The 12,291-nt window shown below is 32.2% G+C and overlaps 1 protein-coding gene across 2 annotated transcripts; it reads right to left on the bottom strand.

Moving 5' to 3' along the window:
* Nucleotides 1-605: 605 nt before the first annotated feature.
* LOC125060621 (graves disease carrier protein-like) lies at nucleotides 606-11,758 on the bottom strand. 2 transcript variants are annotated; one of them, XM_047665577.1, is made up of 7 exons: nucleotides 11,309-11,758; nucleotides 10,820-11,046; nucleotides 6,921-7,109; nucleotides 4,623-4,779; nucleotides 4,048-4,189; nucleotides 1,968-1,970; nucleotides 606-1,476 (listed from the first exon to the last, which is right to left on the bottom strand). In XM_047665577.1, the coding sequence occupies exons 1-7, from the start codon at nucleotides 11,370-11,372 to the stop codon at nucleotides 1,299-1,301; spliced, it is 960 nt and encodes a 319-aa protein (XP_047521533.1). In that variant the 5' UTR covers nucleotides 11,373-11,758; the 3' UTR covers nucleotides 606-1,298. The 2 variants fall into 2 exon arrangements, with proteins under 2 accessions (XP_047521533.1, XP_047521534.1); XM_047665578.1 differs by lacking the exon at nucleotides 1,968-1,970 and having other exon boundaries at nucleotides 11,309-11,755.
* Nucleotides 11,759-12,291: the final 533 nt, after the last annotated feature.

The raw sequence follows: 12,291 nt of genomic DNA, 5'->3' as shown, positions 1-12,291 counted from the left end.
GAGCTTTTCAGTTACGTATTTGTACATACCTAAAGATCAAGTAGTAGGTTGTTATAGTGTAAGCTCGGTATTCAATGTATCAAATGCGGAGAACATAGAATTTTATATGAATAGGTCGTAATGGGCGAGAACGAAACTTCTGGCAGACGCGACGCTCGACGAAGTTCTGTCAGTGCCATTATATGAATAAGCGATCTTTTTCAAATCTGCACTGAGAGCGTGTGTATACAAAGATTTTCCCACCAATCGGACGCCACACGTTTCTTTGATAAGTATTAAGTTATGTAAGTTAGGTAAATAAATAAAAAAGAACAAAAAAATCTTCGAGCTCCATTTGTGAGTCGCGATCGTAGCTCGGTTCGTATAAGGCTTTCCTGGCAAACGCTGAGAATATGTATAGAGCGAATACGTGCAATGTTGCAAATTGATACATTTACTAAAATTATACAGTGTTGGCAATAATGTCGGATTAAAACAGTTTATTCTTACAACTCTGTACTATGACCGTAAATAGGCATTAGTTAATAAATAAAATTAATTATACACAAATCTTTCATTGATGTTCCCTTGTTCACGGACAAATAAAACAAAAAAATATTAAATATGATCTGTATTCAATTTCGTTACATACAATAAATATACATTTTCATTTATTTTGTTCTTATTTGAATAAATTTGGTTTAAAGCACATTAATACAAAAAAATCGGATTAGAACGAGTTCACAAATAAACCAAATTAATGCCAATGTGGTAAGTATTGAGCTAAAGCTAACACAACGAAAATTATTATTATTGTCAGTTGAAACCAATTCAAATTTATTTTTAACAGCAAAACAAATACTGATTAACTTAAACTAATTATTTCTACCCTATCCCATACAATTTATTACAATAATACCTGTTAAATTACTAATTATTAATATATGTCAAATTATAATTTTTAAATATAGATAAATATGACGCCCAGGAAACAAAAGTGAATAGATCCTGGCGTTTTTCAAGATTTGTTTGAATCACATTAAATTATTTTTATTTTCTATCGTGAATTTAATTCACTCCAAAACTTATCGCCTGCTGCCTAATACAAATGGAAATTCTGTCTTCAATAATTCTAAGTTCGTATTGCGGTTTTTAACCGCCTAATAATTTACGGAATAATTGTATATTAAACTTGGAATACAAGTCGAAGTATCCACAATCCTTCATACATCTTTATTAATATCAACTTATATTTGCGACGTAATAAGACAAAATATACATATATTTAATGTCACATTAGAAGTCTTATAGAATAATCCTTATGATACCTTCATGCCAGTATCAAGGTTGAGGAGCTGCTTCATCAGCTCGTATGTGGAGAAGGAGGTAGCTACCATAGGAATAGCCCTGATGTAATTCACACTCATACCACGATATAATCCTTTTATGACGCCGTTTTCGCGGTAAATATGCGCGAGTGTTGAAAACATACCAATGCTGTAAAATATTTGTTTATTAGTTTTTTATCTCCAAAATTGACGTATTGCATTTAAAATGCAAATGGTCTTCTACAAAAAGCATATGCCGCCCTCACGCAAAACACGTTACGTTACGTTGCCGATACAAAATTGATAAATTAGTAATTAGCTCTGGAAGATAATTAGTATTTTTAGATTCATTTATTGCATATATAAAAGTGAGTAAGTTTATCCCAATGGAGCACAGGTTAGGATTTTGATTATGCTTTCTATAATAGCAAGTAGATATTTAAGCCGAACTATATATTTTTAAACCTGTAACCTCCAGAGTTATATGAGCGTTAATAAGCCACGGTTAAACAAACCATAAAAAATAATTACATAGACATAGATAGCTTAAGAATAATAATAATAAATGTAGTTGTTTTGTAGATATAATTTTAAAAACAAAAGTTAAAATAAAAATAATACAAACACATTAAAACAAAATTATATACAAAAAGTACAAACCTTCTGTTATTGTTGCCAACCCCAGTGCAAGAAATATGCAATAGAAATGGTGGTGTTAGAAAATTATATAAGAAATAAAAATATAACCCGTTAGTATGACAACAATATGTGATACACTTTGAACCTCGGCACCAATTTTAGTCAATTGAAAACTCGTCTCGTATCTAAATAGGCTACGTAATTTTTTTTTTCTATGACCATATTTGATTTATACTTTATTAAGGGTCCGTTTCACAATGTATGGATAAAGTACCAAATAGTTATATAATACATAAATTATTTGGAAGATAAATTGTGATATTTGACACTTCATTGGACTCATAACTTATGATGGACTTTATGTGACGAATCTATCTGACAGTCGTGAAACGCAACAATAGTGTTTATCCCACCAATAAGTAATAAATAGCTAATTTGGAACTTATGTAGAACTTATCAGTACATTGTGAAACAGACCCTAACTATAACTTATCGACTTTGAATACATACATAATGTCTTGAAATAAAAATTAATATACAGTCAAAAGACCAGAAGAAGTCTACTACCATGAGTCGTATTATGTATTGAGGCTAAAGCCGTAAAATCCTAACGAAACGCATCATTAATTTGTTTTTTGTTTTACATAACTAAATTATTAATATAAAAAATATATACTCAAAAGCTATAACATAAACTATGTATAAAACGAACTGAAGTTTTATGATTTAATTCAAAACAATAAACGTGTGTTAAGTGTATTTTTAATGGTGTTATACTCATGTGAATATATCACATATGACACTATTTAACTATAAAAGTATTTAATCAGATGTAAATTTTGTTACTATTGTAAATTTTAAATTGACTGATTCAACAGGCGATCAAATGACTATAATTGTGTGACAGAAAAATATTATTTTAAGTTTTATTTACGTCCAGCTAAGCTATTTTTGTAAAAACTGGTGAACATTCAGTACAAGTAGAATTTTTTAGGTGTTCTGAAAATCTTTCGCTAATTTATAATTATTATTACACAGTTACTTCTAATTATATAGACTATATTTGCTAAATTATAGATTCAGAAGTATAGAGTTTCTTATCCTCGCAAGTAATATATAGCATTAAAATTGCTATCATCAACAAGCACTTCAATAAAATTTTAATATACATACGTTATTCATTAAATCGTCTACATGCGTGAAGCACGTGTATTGATAACTATTTTCGGTGAACTTTGGAAGTTTGACGGTGAAGATAAAGTGAAGATACATTTTCTAATAAATATTATAATAAAATATATACATATATGAAAACAAAGTGGCGCTACAAGCCTTGCTCACAAATTCCTGTACTTTTTCGTAATCACTTTTTCACAGGAAAGCATCTTTCTGTGCCTGACACGTGCCGATTTCCTCACGATGCTTTCCTTAATCGCACGAGCGAGTATTTAATGCGTACTTAAGTACCATGGTTCTGATAATAATATTGTTAAAAATCTTGTAATTTATTTTTATTTTATACCATATAGAAACTAAATAGAACCCTTTAAAGTCAATGCCAAAGAAGGTTATAAGCACGAAAGATTTCAAAAGTTATCACTATTACTATTAGAATTCTACCTGAGTAACAAGGATATTTCTTGTGCACATTATATACATATTATATGGTTTTGCAAAAAAAAAATCGGTTGTCTGTAAAGTCGGTTTACTGACGATAGTTGAACGTGACAACGTCATAAGAAAATACTGATGGAATGGTTGCATTAAAAAAAAAAAAAAATTATTTGTTTGATAGATATTGTGTAGGGATATAGAGAAGGAGGTAAATAGATCAGGTAGAATTGATCGATTACAATCGATATAATACGATATATACTTTATATACAATAAAGATGTCGAACGCTGCCGAACGCGGAGGCCGATTGTGCCTCTTTTTCGCTCGTTCCGCGCTCTCGCTTGCACTTCAAGCCTTAAATGGAACGCCTCAGAGCGAGATAACGCCGTATGCGTCACGTTTTTTCGTGCGTGCAGCCGGCTCCATCGAATTATAAGACGTTGTCACGTAATAAAATAAAACCAATATATATGTTATTAATCTCACCCGAAATGTTTCGTAGCTGGGTCCATAGCCGCCAATTGCATCCGCCGTCTCGTGACGTCTAGTGGATAGGACACAGATTGTGCAACTGCCCCTGCTAGTCCACCGCACACCAATTTTCCTGGTACTGACAGGACTAGGCCGCCTAAAACAACAAAACAAAAATTACATAATTATTCATTAGCGTTTATATGTATCAAAGACAATATTATATATAATCTATGCAATTGCCACAGAACCTATATAGAAAAGACGTATAGAATATTTAATCTAACTTTTTGTTTTTAATGTTAACATATTTTTCCCTTGAAACAAACTCGAGGTAATTTACTTTTATACTTAATATAATGTTTTTGGATATAATAAACATTTTATCGGCATATGTTTAATGCTTTAAACCATCATCAGCACCATCCGTCAGATTTGAAAACATTCAAGAGGTGTCAAACCGTACTATGGAGTTTGATATTATTGATTGACAATGCTCATAACTAGATTGTCACTTAAGACATAAAAATTGTATATGTACCGCGACTGTAAAAATTACTTTTGTTTATATCAAAAAGTCATATACATACCAGTATTCCTATCGCATTTTCTACACAAGGACGTCGGGAAATACTTCATACATAGATATTTCAGTGACTCGAAGCAGTAAAAACTGAAACCTGCATACGGTACCATTCCTACCATTGTTGGAACGAAACCACGGTACAATGCACGTATACCGCCCTCCTGTTAACGTACAAATTTAAAAAACATCTTAAAATTGTTAAGAGACTAACTTAAAAGGTATAGGATTAGATAATTGTGCTGCAGAAGCGGGCTGTTCGGGGTATTTGTTGTGTTTCTCCGAGGGAGTCGGTACGGAATAAGTTTAAGGAATTAAATATTATGACACTATCTGGTCAATATATTCTTGATGCCTTGTTGTATGTCCAAAAAAATATAAACGATTTTAAAACAAATGGTGACTTTCACCAGTATAATACGCGAAATAGAACTAATTTGAGTGTACGACCAACCAGGCTCTAAAAGATAAACCACTCCTTATATGGAAATTGTATTCGTTTTTACAACAAACTCCCAAGCGAAATTAGAGAATTATCACTAAATAAATTCAAAGCCGTCGTTAAACGAAAATTAATCAACAAAGCTTTTTATAAATTTGAGGACTACTTAAATGATCCTAATCCTTGGGATTGAATTGCTCCAGTTCAAACAATTTGTATGACAATACTTGGCGATTAAAAAGAGTGGCGGAAAGTTTCTTGCCAGTTCTTCTTACCCGCTCTACGCCCTTGACTTGCGAACTGGTAGTAAATGTAAATTTACGATTAATTTAACTTGACGATTCAAAAGTGTACTTGGTTAGCCACTTGAATAAAGATATTTTGAGTTTGAGTTAATATATCGTCACTGTAGAATGATAACCTCGTATGTCAAAAAAACATTTATTTTTTATTATATACTTAGGATATAATAAATAAGTCCTTTTTATCTTAAACTATGGACAGAAGCACATGATAATATTTTAACGAACATTGACAAAATGAAACATTTTTTTCGTTTCCTGTAATGTTTGGTTCGCTGGACATACGAGGTTAGCTACAGCGATGATATAAGATAAATCGCTGTAGCAATGCAGGGTATCTCTTCGCGAGTCGCACGCTGACGCGAGGCCATAGCCTTCAATCCATCACGACATCATGTTCAAGTACAGAATACTGAACAACTTGCCTATTGGAAGAAACAAATGAACAAATACATAAATCTGTCGTTTGACATAAGGATTTCATACTGATGAAAAAAGGGGTTACCTTTTTTTCAAATATTCTTTGGCTAATCTCTCGACTAGATCAGAGGTATTAAGTTATGTGTATATATTATCGTTAAAAGTCACTTAAAAAAGGAAATAAGTATTTAATATCTCATCCAGACAATGTTAATATGTCACCCTAATAACCTCTAATTATTGTAAAATACTTTGTGAATAATTTTTGTTCTCAATTCTTTAAAATAAGAATAAGTGCAATAGTAAATTTTGGATCCTTTTTTGTAAGTAATGGATGTTACGTCTTATTATAATCTTGAAAGTTGCCGAGTTAATATATTAGACAGCTGAGGGCAGAGAATAGGGGAGCGTTCAGAGAAAAGCATTACGTAACGAATTCGGGGGGGGGGGTCCTTTTGTAAAATGTTACGTTGCAGGGCGGAGATTAAGCCCTTATTGTTAATATTATTTTCGACTTCCCAGTACTTTACACCACATAATGTTAACTTTTAGGTATAAAGAGTCACTAGGTGGTCACGAATCGTTTTACTATACTTGGGTACAGAAAAACGTTACGGCGCGTAACATGGGGGGGGGGGGGCAATAATTTCCAAAAATTGCGTGACGTAATACTTGAACGCTCCCTAGGCTACTAGACAAGATTTTATAAACCATTTCAGATTATTTATTAGTGAGTCTAGTAATAAATAATCTGAAATGGTATATACTGTATATTATTCTGTTAAGAATTGGGTTTAAAACATTATAATTTAAAGAATTCGCCAAAATGCTACTCTAGGCAGATGGCGTTGCAAAAAACAGCTTTTTACGTGTTAATAATCATTCTTAAAATTCACATATATGTACGATATCTCAATCTCCAAGGCAAAATCGGGATTAGACAGACGAAAACATTATTTACAGGTGCTACGTCATTCGTCGATTCGACTAATCTGTGAACGTTTTGTCACGAGTACCTAACAAAATTGATAATCTATATTTTCAATTATTGATTTTTTAATATAGTAGAAGTAATTTTACTCTATAACGCTTTTTTTCTCTGAAATAGCACATTAACTGGCAACCTTATAAATATTCTTACCGATTTAAACATAGTAGATGCAGCATGAGCAATTCCTGTATATCTGTGTTCGCCTGTGATTTGGAAGGCCAGACGAGCTCGGATAGTATCAAGAGGATATGTGAGCGTCACTGAAGTGAGACCTGCTCCAGCTCCCGCAATAAATTTGTCCCCATGTTGAATCATGGGTATGCTTAGACCGCTTAAATACTGTAAAGAAATATGCCAAAATAAATGATAACATGGGTTTTATTTCATGCATTTTGTACATTACATGCGAAATATTTTTTAAGCTTATTATCTTATCTTAATATATATAAATTACGTGTCACGTTGTTTGTCCGCTATGGACTCCTAAACTACCGAACCGATATCAATCAAATTTGCACACCGTGTGTAGTTTGATCTAACTTAAAAGATAGGATAGCTTACATCTTCATTTATACCCGTAATATTATTTTATTGCAAATTATTTGTTTATTATTTGACAGTCACAATTCTAACAGATGGCGCTGTGTTGAAAGTACCAACGTTTCACATAAGCTACAATTTAATGGCATAACCACCAAAAAAGCATGGTGGTCCCCATGAATGGTGTTCTCCTACCGTTTCCCTCGAATAGTTTGCTACTATGTAATATAACAAAAACCTTAGCCACAGCAACGCCGGACTGCTAGTGTCATAATAAAAATTTCTATATTAAATGTAAATAAATTATAATTTAATAATTTCTTACGCAACTACGTATATCAAAACTATGTAATAAAAAAAAATTTGTTTGCTGTTTTTTTTTTTAATGATATAAAGATTATCACCGAGTGAAGGTCGCTTTACATCAAATAGCTATGATTGAAATTAAAAGGGCTCGAATCGAAACTCTTTATGCTGGATAGCTTATTAAATAGCTATAGTAAACACAATGTCTTTAGTACATATTTTTATAAAAAAATAAATAAATCAGTGGTGCTACAACCTCTTTTAGGTCTGGGCCTCAGATTTCTTAATCTGTTTAATGATCATTTTTCATCTAATAGGCAAGTCACCTACTATCAGCCTCCTGTGCCTGACACACACCGTCGACTTTTTGGGTCTAAGACATGTCGGTTTCCTCGCGATGTTTTCCTTCACCGTTCGAGCGAATGTTAAATGCGCACATAGAGAGTCCATTGGTGGACAGCCGGTGATCGAACCTACGACATCAGGGATGAGAGTCGCACGCTGAAGCCACTAGGCCAACACTGCTCCATATGTTTATAAGACACTGTATATTTTTTTTTGAGAAGCTCAGTCAGACCAATATAAAATAACAATTCAAAGAGATATATAGTGCTAAAATCTGTATTGTATGCATACAGTATTAGTATCTTGGACTAACACATTCCAAATGTTCTAATATTTACTATTCAATATTATTTCGCAGACATTAATTATGTACAGAGCATAGTACAAGGTTTATGTATATGTTAAACTAACACGGCAAGTTAATCAAGTATGTAAGGAGTGTGCTATCCGCGTGCCAAATACGAGCATCTCGGCCGGTTCTTATCAAATATTTGAAGTTTCACCTTCATTATAACGGACACGAAGATTGACTCCAATTTTACGTTCTAGTGACCCGAACGCTGTCTGTGCTTTATTGGCAATAACAATTCATTTATAATTCCCCTATTGAAAGTTAGGGTGATATTCAGGAATGAGTATTCGTCTCTCGTATGTCAACATATTAGATTTTGACATACAAGTCATAGTTCGAGCTAACTCTCGTTTCTGTCTTACCCTTAATGTAAACCGTATACGTTGAATTACACACCTTATATAAAGGAGTAAGGGCCCAGCCACACATGGTGAAACGCAACTGCAACGAAACCCTTTTGAAATTATAGGTTTGAAACCAGTTTCAAACGTTTTCCACACACGCCGCAACCTAAATATGATGAAATTAGTCTCAATCATTTTGAGACCAGACAGACGTCTCCAAAATGTCTAGTTCAAGTGATGAAGAAGTTCTGGTTCTGTATTTGTATCTTCCACAAAGAAGGAGGCGTAAAAGAAGAACTATGTGGATACATCCCTACATCGAGAAGAATATCAACTGTCGTATGTTTGTGGCTGCCAAAGAATTACAAGAATTAGTGTGGTATTATCAAGCAAGGAAACTTTTCCACTTCTAACATAAATGTAATGTTTTTTTGTTCGTCGTCAGCCATTTTGTTCAAAAGAAGCCAAATCCGATGTATGAAACGCAACGCGAGTTTCCTGCACAACGGTTTTTATGCGACTCATTTGAAACGCGTTTCAAACTGGTCGCGTCATGTGTGGTCTCTCAAAGGAATCTATGGCAGAAACTTAGATGCAACTCAAAAGTAACTAGAAGTTGCAGTTTCGTTGCAATTGCGTTTCACCATGTGTGCTGGGCCTAAATATAGGAAGTAGATTTAAAAAACTAGCTGCCCCCGACAGTAAATCCTAGTTTGGGGGTTAGTGCACTTTCTATTATTTTTTTGAATGGAATCTCGCTGTTGGCCTTAAGGGCCTTTACAACTCAGCTCAGGCTATTTTGGAGTCAGTGAAGTACGAAGTAAAGATCCACGCCTTCCCCGGTGAAGGCAGTTTTTTACTCTAATCTGATTTTGACTTTTCTTTGCCGTACTTTTAATTTATCATTAGCTATCGTGATTGGATCATCCGGATCCATTAGGACATGTCGGGGCCTCCTACGGGTCTTTTTTGTCGGGAAGGGGTAGTACTTTCTCTTTCAACTATACACACTTTTTCATAATATGTAATAAAGTTTTTAATTTTAGTAAAATTATCCGTCTAGCGGAATTTAAGTCTGAAACATTGTGTATTGAACCACAAGTTAAACCAGGAGTACTAAATAAGCGACAAACGCGATTGTCATTTATTTACCTATTTAATTATAGTTTAGACTAGAGGATAGTTACGACAGAGCTACAACAGATGACGAAAATGTTACACGACGAAGGAGGTAAATACCCTAAGTAAACTTACTTCTGTGTGAGTTCATTTTGTAACTTCATGTTTATAAAATAAACTTATTTGCTGACAATATATATATAGTTATATAGATTTTTTCTTGCCTTTTATTTGTATTATAGAACAAAAGTCTTAAACTTTTATCTAAAATATTCTACTTTTATTTTATTACATTTTTTTAGTTCTAGAAGAGATTGCTTCTTGAAAATAATTTCTAAGGCCAATGTGATATAAAACAAATCAGTCAGCTTTAGTATTACCATAATATCCTTGAAGAAAACTAATATAAAATAATAATTGTACATTAACAATGTCATGATTATGAAATATAAAATCTATTGTAAGAAAATTTATATTCATAAAAATATAAAAACAATAAAAATTAAACATTAACTGTATATTGCAGTAACAACTATTATTAAAAGTAATTAGAGGGATAATTTATTTTTTAGTAAAATCCATCATAAAAATATTAATTACCTAAATGAGCTTTTAATTGTATACTAATTATTGCAAACTATTCTCAAATTTTTACTTTTAATTACATATGTAGTGTTTATTTAGTTTCAACTTTTATTTAACCATTTTAAATTTTGTAGGTAATTTATATCTTTTAATTATAAACTTTGAATTACAAATATATTACTAAATTAAGAATCATAATCCAACTACTAAGGTGATGTAATTTTCTACAAACAATAATATTCACCTTGAGGATAATTCAATAATAAATTATGGGACACTGACACAGAAATAAACATCTTTAATGAAGAAGACAATAAAATAATTGTTTTCAACTGTTTCAGGTATTAAAGATAACCTGGACATAAAGTTGGATTAGCCTTTTTGACAGTAATGAACTAATTTTAATCTTATTTTTAGTAAGTAAATTATTTCTAACATATACCAAATGGAATTCTTACCTTTTTATAAATCTCAAAACTCGTAAACTGTGATGCTGCGTATGGGAATATCCTGACCATTTGAGCTCCATTTCCCTTATAAAGAGCGATAAAGGATTCGTGTTTCACTATTGCCATAAGACCTCCAAATACACCATGATGTTTGTATTGTAAGGACTGGGCTTGTAATAGGATCTTTATTCTGTCTAATGGGGCCACAGTGGTCTTGGCACACATACCAGCCACACCTAAAAAAATTGGTTTGTTTTTTAATAGTGAGGACAAAAATTTATGAATGTAAACATCTGCAATGTAATTTATTTACATATGAATGTACATGAACAAATAAGATATGTCCTACAAAGCTCCAAAAAAATTTAAAGCTTAAGTTCCAATAATATTATTTTGTGATTCAGTTTTTAATCACAAAACATATTATTCCAAGCAGATGATATAAGTATGAATGTAAAATCGCACACCATAACATAAAGAAAAAAATACAGCACATACCTCCAGCCAGTAAATTTCTTAGGATAAAATCCAGGTTACTCTTTGGTTCAACTTTTAGTGCCATCTTGGTTATTATTGTTTGACTTGACCAAAATAAGAGAAATCGTCACAACTGATTTGCATGTGAAGTCGATAAAATAATTCACATTAATTACAAACCAAACATTTCTTTACGATTAGGCACGCAACATTTTAGAATAAACTTTCTCCAACGTAAACCATTTTCTATGGTGTTTGAAAGTTCACCTTATTTTTAAATGAATGTGATTTTTTTAAGCCACCGGACTTATTTTATTAAAGCATTGTTACATTATGTTCTCAAGAAACACTTTTTTAACAAAATAATAAGTTAGAATATATGCGGAAAAATAAATCTTTACTTCAAGACTGCCACTCCACTTCGAAAGCTAGCGAATTGACAAATGAAAATATTTGTCGGTTTGTAATTTGTATGGGGCAATGGGCATTCGTAAGCCGCTGACAGATATGTCATTAGTTAATGATAGATGACAATGGTCATTTGTGTTGCTATCATCAAATAAATGAATGAATTTATATAGAGACAAAATTAACAAAGAATGAAAAAAAAAATTCTATAAATTATATAACAAAATCTACTCCTTCTTCGTGTTTGATGACGGTTAAAAAATATTTTTATTACATTAGATTTTTTATAATCTATATGGCGAAGCTTACACTATGATAAATACGTCACTTCCGGAAGCTACACGCGGGTTTTTTAAACGAAACCTCGTAAGACAATGTTATGGTAAGTAACTTGAAGCTATCAGCTATGTGTTATTATAGAAATAACTTTAGTATACGACTTCTTCATGGCTAGAGGTACATTTCCACAAAAACGCTGGTATCAAGCTTGTAGTTAATTTAACATTAGGATTTAGGCTTTTAGGCTGCTGAATTATAATATTTTCCTAGCAGGACAGAAGCGTGAGGTCCTGTATTCGATTATTTTTCGAATATTT

Source organism: Pieris napi, chromosome 22, assembly GCF_905475465.1.
Source record: "Pieris napi chromosome 22, ilPieNapi1.2, whole genome shotgun sequence".
Lineage (NCBI taxonomy): Eukaryota > Metazoa > Arthropoda > Insecta > Lepidoptera > Pieridae > Pieris > Pieris napi.
Note: the sequence above shows the minus strand (reverse complement) of the source record. Positions and strands in the feature narration are given on the sequence as shown.

What these genes read in the sequence shown, in the direction of transcription:
- LOC125060621 (XM_047665577.1), bottom strand. Translation starts at nt 11,372, where the DNA reads ATGGCACTAAAAGTTGAACCAAAGAGTAACCTGGATTTTATCCTAAGA. An exon ending in AAGAAATTTACTGGCTGGAG is followed by an intron (nt 11,047 to 11,308) that starts GTATGTGCTGTA and finishes CAATTTTTTTAG; the next exon opens with GTGTGGCTGGTATGTGTGCC. An exon ending in GTTTTGAGATTTATAAAAAG is followed by an intron (nt 7,110 to 10,819) that starts GTAAGAATTCCA and finishes ATTTCTTTACAG; the next exon opens with TATTTAAGCGGTCTAAGCAT.